General features: G+C 40.5%; 1 protein-coding gene across 1 annotated transcript; it reads right to left on the bottom strand.

The window, feature by feature from the left end:
* Positions 1-1,812: 1,812 nt before the first annotated feature.
* LOC137273998 (sodium-dependent proline transporter-like) lies at positions 1,813-15,557 on the bottom strand. Its single transcript, XM_067806946.1, has 15 exons — positions 15,427-15,557; positions 13,036-13,156; positions 11,903-12,034; positions 11,247-11,468; positions 10,850-11,000; positions 10,068-10,206; positions 8,821-8,955; positions 8,470-8,573; positions 6,310-6,434; positions 6,064-6,176; positions 5,581-5,712; positions 4,955-5,054; positions 4,744-4,844; positions 4,269-4,424; positions 1,813-3,279 (listed from the first exon to the last, which is right to left on the bottom strand). Exons 1-15 carry the CDS (start codon positions 15,442-15,444, stop codon positions 2,983-2,985), a joined length of 2,046 nt encoding a protein of 681 aa, XP_067663047.1. The 5' UTR covers positions 15,445-15,557; the 3' UTR covers positions 1,813-2,982.
* Between the last annotated feature and the right edge of the window lie 3,379 nt (positions 15,558-18,936).

The following is an 18,936-nucleotide window of genomic DNA, read 5'->3' on the forward strand; positions in this document are numbered from 1 at the left end:
AAAGAGCATATACATTAATATTAAGCACTTTATTCATAATGTATTGACCTTTACTTACATCCGTTTCAAATAAAAGTGTAATGGTTCAGAAAATTTCAAAGACTAAACGAATATGTATTATAATGGTGTCCTCCTTCGTATCAGCATCAGGCGATGGCTATTCGAAGATTACAATGGCAGTCTGTGGACTAAGTATACTGAACTGTGAAAGAAACGTTACCCGGCTAAACATTTGTCGGATACGTTTCATCTTAATTTTAATTATGTTTTCACTTTTTCTATGTTAGATAGACCTGGTAGGCAATGTTCAATAACATTTGGTTTCAGATTTTCTATTTGATTAACAAAGAAAAGAAAATAATAAAACAACGTGATCAAAACGCAGTTTCTAAAGTAATGATGGGAAGAGGTGCGTATGCATGAAAATGACAATGCATGTGCATCCCGAGGTGTCATCCCTATAACAAGACTCACCGAACATGCACCGAATCATTCAATCACTGTTCGACAGTAGCGACATGCCACAATTTTCACGGTATCAGAGACCAAGGACCAAGGTTTAGATAAACTGAATGTTGGTCTGACTTCTTGTCATTTTTTTCTGTTCATGTTCCGCCTGCAGCAACGAGTCCGAACCACTGGAGGCACAGACGACCGTCCTCGCAGTGGAAGACCGTCTGTGACAACGTTGAGGCAAAAATCGGCACATTGTCCGTTATCACCTGCAAAATCGTTTCGCTACGGTTAAGGAAACTGCACTGGCGATGACAAATCAGCGCAGACAAAGTGGAGGCGTTTGAAGCAGAGAAAAGTGAGATCTCGCAGGCCTTACCGGGGTCCGATCCTCATTGTTCGACACTGTCGTGCTCGGAATTCATCGGATTTGGCGTCACCGGGAGTAGCGAACTGTAGTCTTCGCCGACGAAAGTTTGTATTCCGTCTCGACAGCTGATGACAGAGTGAGAGTGTGGCGACGAACCGAAGAGCATTTTGCAGGTGATTGTGACTCGTGGGGAGGTCCACGATCAAACGCTGAAACTCTTCGTCGTGCCACAATTTGGTCGTCATGGAAACAACGTCTCCCAGCAGGACAATGCGCGTGCCCATACTGTTAGAGCAGCTAGAGATTTCCTACGTCAGCACGGCATACAAACTCTTTATTGGCCTGTCCTTATTCTAAACTTAAACCCGATAGAATCCTAGTGGTATGAGATTCAGGGGAGATTTACTTATGTGCCATCAAGGTTGACAACTGCATCTGAACACTCTCATTCGCATCACCGTGTCTGGGCGTAAGTTCCTATGGTCTTCATCAACCGTCTCATCCTTGTACAGACGATGCAACGCAGTCAACGCTCAAGGAGGCCATACACGTTTTTGACTTTCGGATCGTACTGCCACGACATCCGTTGTCAATTGTCTGAAATTCGCCTTTATTCCACCGCATAAAACACATTTAAACCTGAATTACAACAAAGAATTCAACTCATTGGACAGCGTATCTGTACAGTTGTAAGTCATCCAAGTACTGACATGAAACCAACTTGATTCACGATATCAACATATGTGATAATTTTCATGACGTTGCCACGTTGTCGTTCACGTCATACCCATTTAATCCACTCGGACAGCTCCGGGGACTGAATGGAGGAGCAACCAGATAAACACCACATGGGGAATCGAACCCTGGTCTTCAGTGTGACGAGTAAACAATTTAACGACTAGGCTACCCCACCACATTAAGCGACATTACGTTAATATGTATTTCTGACTATAATAACGAATTCCTCCACAATATGAAATCAAAGACTATTTGTATACAACTGTTTTATTTAATATAATCGATACAAGTAGGAAAGCATGATGCATTAATTTTTTTAAAAAGAAACACGAATACACACACACATGTTTTTTAGGCACTATGTACAGAGCGAGAGAGCGTCCTGAGAGAGCATTAAACATGTTCACATGCACATCCTCTCTTAACCGACCCTAGAGAACAATGAATGGAATCAATTTACTTTAAAGTCTTTTGATGGCTGCTATAAATAGGTGGCTGTGGGTACTTTTTGCCAATTAGAAAGGAGCTTGCATAAGTGTTTTGTTTCCTCCATACTGTAGGAAAACAGCAATAAATGTTTAGATATTGTTTTTTGCATACTTTCACTGACGTTTAGGGCATTAGGGCAATATTGACAAGTTGTGTGCACCATTGATGCCGAGCCTAATCATGACGATGAGTTGTTCCATCTGTTGACAAGGCCATCAAAAACATTATATTACTACCTCTCTTAATTATTATTACAGTATAACTGTTAAGGTTACTTGACATTAATTAAAAAGAAATTCATTCGAGGAAATGATAATGAAAACAGTCCCATACAACTAACAAAAAACAACCTCGTTTTCATCATCAAAAGATTAAAATATTTTATCGAATAATTACCCTTCAGTGGGAGTTTTGTAATCAGGTTAACTTCAAAGAAAATGAGTCGGCACAAGGCAAACCATTGGCAAGTCTGACCACTCATTTGTCAAAGTGAAAGATATTTATTGTAGTTAAGGCCTCCGGTCCACATACAAGAAATGCAAGTGGATATACAGCACATGGTACAGACATTATACAAATGAAATTACACTTCAGATACGATATTGCCTTTAAGGAGTTTCTATTTGAGGTTACGGTCATTGATTGTCCGATTGTTCCTTACTCAAGGTGCAGCTCGTGACAAGTATCTAGTTATGTTAGAATGTAGCTCCAGGTTGCATCAACATACAAGTTAGTATTAACTTCCGGCATTTCTTATAAAAATATTTCAGCCAAATCACAACCGTGGAAAATCATAGATGGATGAGGCGGATGTCTTGTGGTTGGTTATGGATACGGTGTGTGGTTGCTGAAGGTGGTGACCGAAGCGGCAGATCACATGGGACAAGACACCGAACAGGGTACGAGATGTACGTTGTTGTAACAGCTTCAACTTACAGCCTCTGTACCTGTATCCTAGCAACTCTCTCTGAGCTGTAGTCCGGGGGAGGAACACTCCTGAAAGAGACCGTGTCCGTGCACTGTATCATCTTGTATTGGGTCTCGTGATTTGCTTGGTTATCTCCCTTTACGCTTTCTTCTACATCCGGGGAATACACTGAGTTAGAGATGGCGTATGTCGACCGTTTCACGCCCGTCGAGAGGGAATCGTCTAGATCCCTGGCATAACGTCCTGTACGATACTCGGGATTCGCCGGGCCCCAGTCTGACGTTGGTTTCCAAGAGTTTTTCTGCAATAGTCAATGAAGAACAAATCTGATGATGCTAAATGCAATGGTGATTTCCACAGAGAAATACACCGTACAGCAAAAGAAACGCAACTGTGGCTCTTTGTCAAGTTTTCAAACAGAACACATATACATGGAAGCTTACGTTTATGAGATTTTATTTTTTCGAAACGTTTGCTGTTCAGCATATAATATATATTGAACCATGTGAATGCGGGACTAAACACACAGACTACATATCGTTGTGTTCGAACAGACACATATACATGATATTCCGTCGACCACATTCAGTCCTCCCTTAAGACCAGCAACTGAAAATATTCGATACTATTCCATATATAAACACATTGGTTCCATCGGTTTCAAGTTGGTTTGCATTAAACGCAAACATGTACTGAAGTTGAATTGAACCTCATAAGTAAATAGGTACACAGGGACTGCTCCACAGACGGCTTACTGATTCAAAAATGAAAATCAGACACGAAATCCGAGACGCTGATGCAATAATGCATCGCCAGTATGAAAATAGTTGACTACAGGAGACGCCGTGTAATTTGTAGTGAATGAGTGAGTTATGTTTAGTACACACGACAGTGTACACCAGAAATAAGATTCACACGCTGCTCCCATGTGGCGAATCGAACCCAGATCTTTGACGTGACGAGCAAACGCTTTTACTACTAGGCTACCACAACGCCCTCGTAATTTAGTATGGGAGCACGAATCGTTTACAAAGAAGATGTAATAAATTTTGATTCAGCATGGAATCACAGAATCACTTAGATATCGGATCTCACAGATAGAGATACTGAAATAGATTTAATGAATGAACATCTAAATATAGCTTTTGAAAGATATATCCGAGTGCACTGTCTCGCAACAGCCGTTTTAAATATTGGTCAGTTAATGAATTTAGACAGACATTTTCTTCATGATTTTCTCAAGTTTCTCAATATCAGGGTTATACCAATATACCAAGTGGAGATACTTACAAAGCCGTATCGTTTGATCTGGACAATGGCAACGATGATGATAAGCAGCACAGGGAGGCTGACCATGACCCACCCCAGGCCCTGCGCCCATGGGGGGAACGTGTAGTCCCCGTATCTTGCAGGAGAGTTCTCCACACTCGAAATAATGATGATGAACTGGAGGAATGAGAAACAAACTCTGTTGGACTTGGCACAGGTAAGAAACAACTCATCTGAGTACAGTCCTGTAATTAGTTATGTAATCTGAACAGCAAAAGAAACGCAACTCAGACTTTTTGAAAAGTTGCTAAATAGAGGACGCAAATAGGAACACTTAATTTTATAACATTTCATTTTTTCGAAACTTGATTTTCTTTTGCTGTTCAGGACATATGTATATTTAACCCCGTCAGCATGTGAACAGTTGAGTTCTTCACATGGAGTAGTGCCTGGTTCAGTTCCAGATTCGCTTACTGAACGAAAAGGATCGACTCACCAGGATAGTTGCCGGAGTTAGAACGAACCACGTGACCATCCAGTACACGTTAGGTTTGTGCCCAATCATCATCTCAATGTCCGACCTGAACTTCTGTATACCTGCACGGAGATGGAGTAAAAGATATAGTGGCACCCCTATCACCCACATAGATCAGAACTAAAATGGAAAGATAGAATGTGACGTCTCGACCCATTTACCCAATACTCACCATACACATACATAAGGCAGATGATCTCCGCAAGAGCTATTATCATCAGGTTGTAGTTGCCACAGTACCAGTCCATCAGCGTCAACACATAGATGCCACCCTGCACATAGGGACAACCCACAGTCAACTAATCATCTACACAAGGTGAAATGATCAACTTGCACAAGGATGTAACATGTTACAGGAAGTGAGTTTTACCTCACACGGTGAAACGTATTCACTCTTTTATACTGACCATGCATCATTTCACAAACAGTCTGTGGTTGTCGTTGATGTGATCATAGAAGACCCTTGATTGGAAATAAAAGTGACAAAAAATGAGAATCGAAAGGGAGAAAAGCTCCTTTGCATTGGTCTTTAATGTTCTACCTCTTTGAGCAAGATTCCTAGGAATCGCGTCAAGGTCTTTGCAAAAGGTATGTCTCACAGGTTGTCAAATAAAGACACCAACGGATGACGAAGGGGAAGTGGGACATGTAAAAATATATCTCGTCACACATTATAGAGTGAATCATGCCTAAGTACAATGTTCAACCTGTCCATTCCCTTCTCCTGACCATAGCCTAAAACACAGATGAGTATTCTAGTTGTTGGAGAGATGTCATATCTGAAGACAGGGAACTTACAGTGGTGACCTGTGGAATTCCCAACAGAAACCCGACTGCACAACAGAAGAAGGTGAAGGCCGCCTTGTTCTTCCGGAAGAATAGTGGATGCATGTCTGAGACCCCACTTATCACTGCTTCCATCATGGCAAACTGGGACAAAGACCAGATTCGGTCACACGGGGTCACACATGGTCAGACAAGGTCAAGAATGTTTCAAAAGCAAACATGTGAAATATCTAAGGACACACTAACTAAAATATTCACATATCCATTGTTAATAGGACTCCTGGACCGGATGTACGGCAAGTCGAGGGAAAATGCAGTATTCGACAAAATTACTGTTATTTGAAACCCTTAAGAAGTTAGATGGAGTTCCTTAGTGTACGGAAATTTACTTTGACATAATGAAATATAATTGCTTTTCATATGTACCCATCGAAATGAGACAAAAACTAGCGTTTATTACCAATAACATAAACTATTTTCTAACTATACCCCTACCTGACTGTCCAGGCCTACTGTCAGGATCATAAAAAAGAACAAGAACGCCCAAAATGATGACTGCGGGAGTCGAGCAAGCCCTTCTGGGTAAGCGATGAACGTCAGTCCTGGACCTGTGAACACGTGTCAGAAACTGTGTTGAGAACCATTAATCAAAACCGTAAGGTATAACAGCTTCCCTATCTTAACCAATACACGTAAACATTATGAGATGGGAAGGCAGCAGGAATGGTTTCTGACTCTCACCTTGATCCACAACGTTCGCGATCTCCTGGTTCGTGGTGTACGCCATAAAACCCAGCAGGGAGAAGATGGCGAATCCAGCAAATATACTAGTGGAGCAGTTAATGACCGCCACTACAATGGCGTCTCTGAGAACATATGAAATATGTTAGAGTTAGCCTTCTGCGACACATCCTGTGTTTAGATGAGCCTTTGCAAGTGTTTTGGCCTGTTCATGGATAAGCCCACCTTCTCTCGAATAAGTGGCATCACTACTGCTAGACACATATGAGATGATCCTGCGTACTAAACGCATTTGTGACAAGAGAGGCGGTACAACGAATTGGGCGAGTACACTTGGCTGCTACAGGTAGCTTGACGATTATGCACGTGCAATACATGGTAACCGTGACATGAAATCAACACCGCATATTCCTTCGAATGATAAGACTGCAATTTCAGGCATAAGATACTGATATTCCACGCTAACCTTTAGTTAAGACGAAGACGAATAGATGATTGGGGCATTGACAAGCATTTTAGATATTCAACAACTTTGTTAAAAAAAACCCAGGAAAATGTCATTTGCTTCGTGAAATGGATCGGTGGTCCTAAACATATTTGCTCAGTATATTGTGTTGACTCAATTCGTTGGGATTGTACCTGTTCCCAAATCGAGTGTGCTATAAGAATTCATGCGTGAAACGCACGGGGAAAATGAACTTCTCGATATGTATCAGGCAACCTGTCTCCCTCTTGTTTCAAGCGGATCGTTCTGCGGGGCGTTCCCAAGTATGCAAATTTGGGGTCATTTGTCAGGTCGTGGATCATCTTATATGTGTTTACCAGTACATTATGTCATGTATTTACTTTTGACAGTAGGACTAAATGGACTCATGGACAGCAGTAATATTCATTATAATTATGAATACGATTTGTATACTGGTGACGAGAGTGATGACAGTCGTTGTCAGGGTCAGCGTTATAAGCAAGGGTCATCTCCTTCAACATGATAGCTACAACCACCAACACATACACTACCACCACACAACAACCACAACTACTACCACCACGCACACAACACATCAACTACCAACTACAACCACCATTACACTCACTACCATCAACACTACAACCAGAACCATCTTTACCCCCACTACCACAACACTACAGCTACAACCATCATTACACCCACTACCACAACACTACAGCTACAACCATCATATGCTCCACTGCTATCAACTCTACAGCTACAACATCACCTCATCCACTTCCATCAACTCTACAGCTACAACATCACCTCATCCACTTCCATCAACACTACAGCTACAATCATTATCACATTCACTACCATCAACACTATAGCTACAATCATTATCACTTTCACTACCATCAACACTACAGCTACAACCATCACGACACCCACTTCTACAACATCACAGCTACACCCATCATCTCGTCCACTACATCAACACTACAGCAACAATCATTATCACATTCACTACCATCAACACTATAGCTACAATCATTATCACTTTCACTACCATCAACACTACAGCTACAACCATCACGACACCCACTTCTACAACATCACAGCTACACCCATCATCTCGTCCACTACATCAACACTACAGCAACAATCATTATCACTTTCACTACCATCAACACTATAGCTACAATCATTATCACATTCACTACCATCAACACTACAGCTAGAACCATCACGACTCCCACTTCCACAACATCACAGCGACAACCATCATCTCGTCCTCTGCCATCAACACTACGGCTACAATCATCACGACAGCCACTACCACAACATCACAACTAAACCACCACTACATCCACTACCATCAACATTACAGCTACAACCATCATCACATTCACTACCATCAACACTACAGCTACAACCATCACGACACCCACTACCACAACATCACAACTGCAACCATCACCACATCCACTACCATCAACCCAGCAGCTACAATCATCACGACTCCCACTTCCACAACATCACACCTAAACCATCATGACATCCACCACCACTCATACAACTATTTTCATCGCTACCATCATCGCCATGCCCACATGTTTCTTTAGATGAGAGATGGACCACCAGCCTCTGTACTCCAATCACAATCCTGCCCTACCCCCACACCAACAACCACGTCAGTAGTGTTGCACCTGTAGCAGTTGTTGTTGAACTTGTTGTAGCTCGACATGGTAGGCAGGGCACCGAAACCCACTCCAAGGGAGTAGAATATCTGTGTGGCTGCTTCACCCCATACCTGTAACCATTGAAACACCTAGTCATGAATGCATTGATATTCTGCTGACCATGCAGAATCATTCCACATGGACGCATGTAATGTTAAACGTTGTACGATTGTCACTCGTGATTTTGTCAATATCATCGAACATACATGCAAAGACATGTAGTTTGTTTATCCATCATTTTGTGTAATATATATCACTTTAATACTGGTATTGGAAAGAGTAAAGGTATGCGTAAAGGTGCAGTTATTGGCATCTTACCCTGGCTTCCTGAAGTTTCTCTGGCTTGGGCACGACATAAAACTGTATACCCTTCTCGTATCCTGGCAACGTCAAGCCCCGGATGAGGAGGATCAGTAAGATGATGAAAGGGAATGTTGCGGTGAAATACACGACCTGGAGTGAGTGAGTGAGTGAGCGTGACACTGAGGGAAGCTCTTTGCTAATGAATAAGCCGGCAATAGAATGGTAAGGGTAGGTACGAATGCAGTTGTACCGATCTGAAGAATCGAACCTTGGTCTTCGGTGCGATTATCCCTTTGCTGTTAATCACTAGGCTACTCGGCTGCTTGCCAGCCTGGGTGAGAGAGGTGATGGAAAAGGAAGCTGTACGTAGTAATAGTAGGAAAGGATATCAGTGTCCGAGTCTTTAGAATCAAAATACAGAGAATACTGGAATTGTTCAGTCACGATTATATTACCCAAATTTTGTCAACAACCAAAGAATAATATGCAACGATCAAACATTGACAATGTCAGCGCGGGAAGGTGACCCTAGTTCTGGTCGACACAGCTTCAGCACGACTATGGAAAAAATGCCGTCCACCCAATGAGTTTGATCATGCTTCAGAGAGCTATATTGCAGCGCGAGGAAATTCAGCCTTCAAATGCAAAATATATAATATTATCAATAACATAATGTTGAAAACAACTATATATAACAAATAGCATACAAACAAATTAAAAACAACAGCGTCAGTCGATCAGATCACCAACCATTTCAATTATGAGGACATCAACTGCATAATTTAGACGATGTCACAAGCATGTGTTTAATGAATCACTATCAGCTGATTTGATTGTTAGCCAACCTTCTACAGAATAAGTAAATGAAATAGCTGAATTGTGAATCGTGAATAGGTGATATACACGCCAAAACAATGTCTGTTTAAGCATTACGTGAATTAAAAAGCATCATCACCCCTTCCCCTTCCCCTAAATTATACTTCTCCACCTGCCTCCCCTCCTTCCCCAACCAACTAGCCCTTGTACCCCGTAGTGCCGAGCGCGAAGCAGTTACCAACAAGTTCCATATTTTCACGTATTTTGGTATGACGTGGTCGGGGATCGAACCATGCGCTCTCCGGACAGACGCTATAACCACTACACCAATGGCTGTCCAAACGAAACATGAGTGTTAACGTTATTTACAATCATCAGTATCGTAAACGTAACGCCAGGGTGAGTGTATGTTTAGTACTATAGCGTAAGGAGGTAAGTGTACGCACCTTTCCTGACGACTTAATGCCTTTCAGGAGACAGAAGAAGATGAGAATCCAGGCCAGGATGAGGGTGATCAGAAGCTTGACGCTGACGTCGCCAAGGTCATGGATTCCGGTTGATTCGTGTAGACGAAGCACAGACCGCCTGAATGGGACATTTATATGATAAATCATTTCTCCACATACGTACTGTTATTATCGTTAAATGAAACCAACACGTGTCAATGCAAACACAAGGGAACCATCTTAATATGACAAGGGATGTTGGTAGTGTGACATGTTAGGCGATGGAACTGGATATGTAATTCCAAAGTCGTTCTTTTGAATCCAAGATTGGACGTGATTGTTACGCTTTATATCTTAACGAGTGACGGCTTGAGTCATAGTTTGGGAGTTCCCTTCCATGTATACTTATCACTCCAAGGTGGAAATGAGATATTCATAGTGAAGTTAAACTCAGTTTAGAGTAATCAAACTTGAACAGAATACGTTTAAACGTAATTCTTTCACACGTTATCAACGACCGTGTCCCAAATTATTTTAATGTTATATAATGTCTATACGATTTAAAATTTAGTAAACAAATGGCTTAAATTCACTTTGTGGCTCATAGGATGTTAGCTTACTACAGGCGTCTAAGCCGTAGTAATTTACAAATGTTGCGGAAGGACACGAGAAGAACATAAACAGTCGAAAATGTGAAAAGAATTCTTGCCCGTAGAAATAACCCGACATGAACACTGAGCGCGACACACACCGATCACAAACACAATCAAATCAAAACTCACGTCCAATATTCCTCGCTGGCGGAGGTGTACACAAATTTGCAGGAGTCGAACGTCGAGTCCGACAGCATGGTGGAGTTGATGTTGTCAAAGTGAGGCAGCAACGTGCTGTTGGAACTGAAGATGGACACACACGTGCTGTTGTATAACTCCTCTGGGGAAGGAAGGTCAAAGAGTATCAGAAACAACTGCTGGTCTTTCTAAGGCATATGGTGATAGACGTCTCGAAGACAGTATTTTCTGTATGTGATACAATGTTCGATACTTGAGAGAAAGAGTTACATCTCTCTTGACGGTACTTCCTAATTTGTACTTCCTAACGAAATTGTACGTTAAAGAGAATATAACTTCAAGATGAAATGCATAATTTAACGCAGACTTCACTCTCTCGCACACTCACCGTACATGCTGTGTAGCTTGGCGCTCTCGTTCATTCCAGTGAGGTCCGGAAACGCATCTGTCCTGCAAGAGTTAGTATTCCATGCGTTCGTACACGTTGCCCACGGTACCTCAAGGTCAAGGTTGACAAGGGAGACAAACAAGTAGTACATGGCGTACGTAATGATGATGTTATAATAAACACATATCATTGTGCTGATAGTAACCATGGCGATACCTATACCTGCGTGAGAAAGGAAAATAAAGCCATAAGTATCTGTATTCGAATAATGCAGAAACATGGTAAACCAAATATACCGAGCTTGAGAGAGAGCTTGGAAATACTAGTCATACAGATAAAAATAAAAGTGGGAAAATGATCTATTGCATACGATTAATATCCATACCTACATGTTTTTCACATCAATATTAAGGCAAAATTTGTGAATATAGCACGTAGGAAGTTATATTGATATTTTTAACGCTGACTGCAATAAACATCCACCGACTTATTTAAAAGTCAAAATTACAAAATGGGGTATATATAACATAAACCATGTTTTTTGCACTTGGGACACACTTGTAGGGTAGGAAGGTCATTGTCGTGTTATTTCAAAATGTAGTATTTGCAAAGCACGATAACAAAACAAGCTAGTTTGAGGCTAGTGAGACGCCTACCTGTAAATATGGGGCTGACCTTCCACACAGTGACGGGTCCCTCGGAGGCGAACTGACCCACAGCCAGCTCCATGAAGTACAGCGGCAGGCCAGCGATGCCCAGCATGATGAGGTACGGGATCAGGAACGTGGCTAGTGGACACAATTTGTCGCTGTTGTTGATGGCTTTTACTGGTCTGGTATTTGTGCTTAATTCTAGTACTGGTAGTACTTGACTTGCAAGTGGTTTGTTCATCCTTTCACATCTTACCTTGTAAAATACTATATGTCATGGATACATATATTATGCCGTTCTCCGTTACATCTTTATGCACACTACTTACGATGAAACGACGTCGTGTAACACGTATAAATATTGACTTATTACGTGATGCACACCACCTAAACACAGACAGACAGACACACACACATACACACACACACACACACACACACACACACACACACACACACACACACACACGCACACACGACGGATACTGCTAATTATAAACACGTAGCATACGTTATAAACGGGCAACAGATTATTGATTTACACGTACTGTTGCTGAGAGCAAGACGGCTTACATGATCAGTGAGATTCTACTTAATTATAACCTGTTCTTATGTCAAGCTTGATTAAAATCGTGCAGTTACAAAATGGATGACCTCACCCAGTCACATTGCATGGCAATACCCGACTATGTGACAAACAGTAAGTCCGTCTATCATATACTGCTATACTTTCGTGATCTTGATATTTGACAATAGCGCATCTCCTAAACTGTCATATTTGTAGATAAAATCATTACCCTTTATAGAATATATTCATGTATAGGTTAATCACCCATAGGAGGTAGTTGTTTGAATAAACTGTGCGAGGGTTTTGTCCTAGCACAGTTTATTTAATAACTACCCTAGTAAGGGTGACTAAACGGCTTACACCAAGTGGGCATACTTATTTAATACGCGTGTAATGTATTAGGCATGATGAAGACTATAAAAAATATGTATTTTTTGCAAACAGAAATAACTGCCCTTAGTCAGTCAATCAATTATACTAATAAAACATTTCCAAGTACAATGAATATAACTGTTCCTTGTGTTTTAAATTGGGTCTATACTCTGGAGTTGTCTCCCCTAAGAATAGGTACCTCCTCCATTCCTGTAAACTACGTAAGGGAACCTCCAGATGTTGCCGAGACCCACGGAGAAGCCCACACAAGACAGGATGAAGTCCAGCTTCTTGCTCCAGGTCCCCCGTTCTATCTCCACCTGTGAGGTATGAACAATAATACATGGTATGCAGGTACAGACATGCCATATACTCAGGCTTATTATCATTTCAGAAACGACGTTTGGATAGGTTTATAGAGTTGGTGAGGAACCATTCGGTGTGTATACTTTGTACATCCTCTGTAATTTGTGATTTCCGCTTTGCGCAGACTTTGACATTGTATGTTAATGTATTAGTGGTAAATCATTTTGAAGTGAATTATTAAATAGATATGTACCCAAAGGAAACGACAAATTTAAGAACATAAGGAACCACTGTTATGTTTAAGGGACGACATGACTGATCATGAACGTGAAGGGCACTAGGTCACAAAGCATTACGAGTCCTCACTGATACCAGTAACGCAAAATGTCGGGTACGGCAGTAGTTATCCCCAAGAGTATCCATTGTGCCCCCCGTCCCTCCTTCATGACAAAGGGATGAGTTACACTTTACAGCTGTCAACTTTCATTTCATTTCTAGCAACACACTATCAGCTCCAATATTTCAAAAAGGGTCATCTGACACTTGCTCAGAAGTTGATTGATCAAGGTTACAACATTCAAGGCCTCAGTAAAATTTTCAAAAGGTGTTATGGCGGACATCGTATCTCGTCTTCTCAATTACGTGACTGGATTTACAGATCACCGTCATGCAATAATATTGCCCGTACAATAAGCATGTAAAAATGCTTTTAACAGTGTCTTCTTATGAATCAGTGACAAAACAATATGTCTGTACTTTGAACACCCGGTATCATCAATATTATATAATAAACTCTCCTGAATCTGTGCTTTCTTCTGAATATGGATGCGGTTTTGTCGCTTGCATTTTCATCTAAAAAGGGTAAATGTCCACATAAAGCCACCCACCCAAAACCTCCATGCCACTGTTGATTCGCTTTATAATTACTGAAAGCCATGGTCAGACTCTTTGACTCACCTTCATCAGAATTTCAAATAAGATCGCGTCAACCTTTCCACAAACATCAATCGTTGCTAAATACACACATAAATATATACATTTCAGATGTGTGCTGAATGCAACTGTAGATGAACTGAGCGAGTCATAAATAACAGTTTCATAAATTGCGAGCACGTGTTTGGACTTGCCATGGCTGTGGAGTACAAGCAATGTTGCCTGCTAGTTTGGTCATCAAAGATGGTGTACGACAAGTCCTTTGAGGTATTTATCACTTATTAATGCAACGACAGGGAGCTTTATTGTGTCCAGCATTTTTTCACGTTGGTTTCAATTCCCTGGTCAAGGATCTCTTTCGTTTTAGCACATTTCAATGTTTATACATATCCTCACTTAATCGCCATGCCAGGATCAGTACAAAAACGTGACTTCAGGGACACTGAGCGTGTTTCCATTTTGAACGTTAAACATGCATGTGTATATGTATGAATGCTGAGAACTGTTAGACCCACGAATGATTTCATTTCAAATCTGTGACTCATTTACATGGTTCGATGTCTTCAAATGGAATACACCCAGAACTTAACAAGTCAGTTAATTCACGGAAATATGAAAATGTCGATTCTCTTTGTCATAATACAAACATTTAAACTTTTAGTCATGTTCAACACGTTCTAACCACTGATGTAATCTGATCCCCATATAATCTGCTTGTCTACCATCCACATTGAGGGCATCTTTATAGATCTGTAGTTATCTTGGATATATTTCCTACACTTTCAAGTAATAGACACTTTTGATGGATAAATCTGCAATGAATGTATGTCGCAGACATCGGATCAGACACGGATGTTCATTTACGTGCATGATAATGTGAAACTTACAAAATGGCTGGCTCCTTTTATGGTACCATGATACACGAACAGACCAACATGTCTGATAATGTCATTGTTCTTACTGAGCATGACAGAAAATATGAAAGAAAAGTGGAATTAGATAATAGGACAAGGTTCGGAAATATCGAGGCGGTTCATCTGAGCTTAAATAATTATGTTTAAATATTTAGAGTATTTATAATGATCATAGTAAAACACTAATATCCTTTGAGTAAGGATGCTCACCACGACTGGGGGAGATTATCATGTCATCTTTGATATTCTGACAAGCAATTTAGAACGTCAGTTTTTCCATCTACAATGGGTATATGTTAACATTCATAAGTGCCTATTGTCCATCTATGTAATACCGCTATCATGCAAGACCACATTATAATGTAACGTAACTTCAGTAGCTTAAGACGATGGTAAGGATTGTGTCAAGTTCATGAAACGTTTGCAAAGCTGCTTACCTCTTTGTTCGAGGCCATCGTGTTGTATGTGAAGGTGAGCTTCAGTAGCAGGTTGGAGACTACGGTAAGGACAGGTATTTCACAATATCAAGACGCTGCCACCACGTTGGTATAAAGTCCAACATGCTGCACTGGAGGTCTTCCCACTAGAACACTACCACGGTAATGTGGGTCTAAATAAGCAGAACAGTCTCCTCACGTCCGAGCACGGGCACCTGACGTGGCATATTAATTTATGTTTCTACCTTGCTAATGGCGCTTTGTCACAAGGTACAGCGACGTTGGCACGAGAATATGGACAATTTGGTGACAATTATGGTGACGATTTATATTTTATAAAATCAAATGAAACAAATCGTTTCTATAATCAGTAACCTCTGGGCCAGAGTATATAGCAATGGCGTGAATTCCTGAAATTGGCGAGCATGTGAAATCAGTAAACGAACACACAAAATTAAATGAATATTATATAGGTTATACTGAAGCTCGACATTAAAGGTGCACAATACAGGTGGACAGGTGTTTTCAGATAGGTTCACACATGTAGACGAGACTTTAGTCAGACCAAAGGGTTAAGAAACGCCATCGTGTGTCTTTTATATAGGTGCATGGGCCTCAGAGAAAGGGTAACTTGTCGAAACTTCTCGAACGTTTAAGGTTGAACAGCAACCGTGGGCAGCTCTGGTCTCACTTACTGGTAAAGTCTGATCATCACAGCGCGCGGTGTATTACAAAGGCATCAATTATTTGCCGCTGCAGACAATTACTACAAATACACTTGTACCGTGTAACAATGTGATTCTGGAACGTGAAAGAGTGAAAGAGTGAAAGACTTACACAAGCCCCGGCGGCTGAGGTGAAGGTAAGGCGAACTTTAGTTAAAATATGTTAAAGATGATCTGCAATTAGTATTGTTTATAAGAGGACACATGCTGTGCCTTAGATGACTTCGCATTTGATAAAATATCATTCAAAGTGAAAACATACGAGGGCGGTTGCTATACTGAAAAGCAAAAGAGACTCACTTTTTAAAGAAGTGAAATCTCGTAAAAGTAAACGTTCATGTGTACTGTATTTAAAAACGTGACAAAAATCCAGAGTTGTGCTTCTTTTGTTGTTCGGTTTATATAGGTAAAACATCATAACATGTCAGTAGACAACACCACTGACACTTAAAGAAGTGGCAAAAAGTAGTCTAGAAACGTCGCGATATACAATGAAGAAGTTGTCATCCATATACTCGACTCACACATGAAATATTAATGACAATGACGCGTAAGATATTTGTTAGCCAGAAATTGAATGTATTCATTATGAATTAATGTTAGCTTTGTTTTGTATGTATTAAAACGTGTTTGCTACAACACGTGCATGCAATGCACAGTTACGCCATAATGTCGTAAGATGATAATCCACTAACTCTCCGGATGTAGTTTATATATAGTTTAGTGAGTGAGTGAATGAGCGAGTTTAGTTTTACGCCGCACTCAGCAATATTCCAGCTACATGGTGGCGGTCTGTAAATAATCGAGTCAGGACGAGATAGTCAAGTGACAAACAACATGAGCATCGATCTGCGCAATTGGGAACCAATGACATGTGTCAACCAAGTCAGCGAGCCTGACCACGACAAGCATAGTCGCCTTTTATGGCCAGCATGGGTTGCTGAAGGCCTTTTCTACCCCGGGACCTTCACGGGTGTATATATAGTCTGGTTCATAATTATTGAGAATTTTTCTTCTTACTTTGAGCTATCCTAACACCTCAACTGATTCACTGATACTTAAAACTAAGTAATGGTATAAGGGAGGTAACTCATCTTGGCCTACTGAGTATAGTACAATTAGAGTTACCTCCCCTGAATTTGTAGCAGACGTCATTTTCCTCAGCACTGTCAACAATGTCTGCTGAAGATAAAAGAAGGTTGATTTTTGAGTTGTGTAATCAAGGAATTGATGATGTAAATACATTGGCAGAGAGAACAGGAACTCCTCTTTCTACTGTGTATAGGATTAGGAAGAATTTTAAAGAGGGAAAGGATTTTGGGCACCAGAAAGGAGCAGGGAGACCCAGAAAATTGGACTTCTCAGATCGCGTCCGGCTGGGAATTTTAGCGTCTAAAAAGCAAAGGGCAAGCATCTCCAACATCAGGTATGAAATGATAGAAAGGGGATCAACAGTTGTATCAAAATCTACAGTTAGAAGAAATTTGATTGATCTTGGATGGGAGAAAAAGACTGGAATTCCTTCTCCTCTCATGAAACAAGAACATAAAGACAGGCGTGTTGAGTGGTGTTTGGCACATGAAAACTTTGACTGGGAAAATGTGATTTTTACTGATGAAAGCTCAGTATGGGTATATCCCAATAATGTGAAAATATGGACAAAGTCTGCGTCAGCACCGTTGTATTGACGACCTAAATACAGCCCAAAGTTTCATGTATGGGGAGGGATATCCTTATTAGGAACGACCCCGCTGTGTGTGTTTGAGGGAAATCTGACAAGTCAACGCTACACTAACATATTAGATAATTTTCTCCTTCCAAGTGCACATGTGGTTTATGGAAATGACTGGATTTTGCAGCAAGATAATGATCCTAAACACACCGCAAAACATGCCAAGCAGTGGTTTCAGGAGAAAAATGTGACTGCATTACCATTTCCTGCATATAGTCCTGACTTAAATCCCATTGAGAACATTTGGGGGATGATGAAGGAATGTGTGAATCAAAAGGGGTTGACAAAAATTGAAGACATGAAGAGAGAAGTGGTCCGATACTGGGACAGCATAACTCACGAGACACTAACCTCTCTGATAGGAAGTATGCCTACCCGTCTTAGACTGTGCCGTGAAGCTCAAGGAGACTTGATAAAATATCAAATTGTTACCTACACAACATGAAAAGGTCAGTTCACTTTCACAATACATTCAATTTTATCTGATTTGTTCTCGTTTAATAATATGAAATGCTTTAGCTATTCTCAATAATTTTGAACCATACTGTATATAGTTTACACTCTGAATAACTTATTTAGACTGGAGGTAAATCGAGCTAAAAAATTAAGACTAAAATATTCACAGTTATTCTGTATATCTAAGATTCAACTATTACAGTGATTGTTACCTGGATATTGTTTTACAGTGATTGTTACCTGTATAGTGTATTACAGTGATTGTTAATTGTATAATGTTTTACAGTGATTGTTACCTGGATATTGTTTTACAGTGATTGTTACCTGTATAATGTATTACAGTGATTGTTACCTGGATATTGTTTTACAGTGATTGTTACCTGTATAATGTTTTATAGTGATTGTTACCTGGATATTGTTTTACAGTGATTGTTACCTGTATAATGTATTACAGTGATTGCTACCTGTATAATGTATTACAGTGATTGTTACCTGGATATTGTTTTACAGTGATTGTTACCTGTATAATGTATTACAGTGATTGTTACCTGTATAATGTTTTACAGTGATTGTTACCTGGATATTGTTTTACAGTGA

This window comes from Haliotis asinina, chromosome 2 (genome assembly GCF_037392515.1).
Source record: "Haliotis asinina isolate JCU_RB_2024 chromosome 2, JCU_Hal_asi_v2, whole genome shotgun sequence".
NCBI classification, from domain to species: domain Eukaryota; kingdom Metazoa; phylum Mollusca; class Gastropoda; order Lepetellida; family Haliotidae; genus Haliotis; species Haliotis asinina.

Bases quoted from the DNA above. Each gene is read 5' to 3' on its own strand.
- LOC137273998 (XM_067806946.1), bottom strand. The intron at 12,035-13,035 runs GTACCTATTCTT...TGTGTCCACTAG, and splicing joins AGTTTACAGGAATGGAGGAG to CCACGTTCCTGATCCCGTAC. The intron at 6,177-6,309 runs GTGAGAGTCAGA...ACGTGTTCACAG, and splicing joins CGCGAACGTTGTGGATCAAG to GTCCAGGACTGACGTTCATC.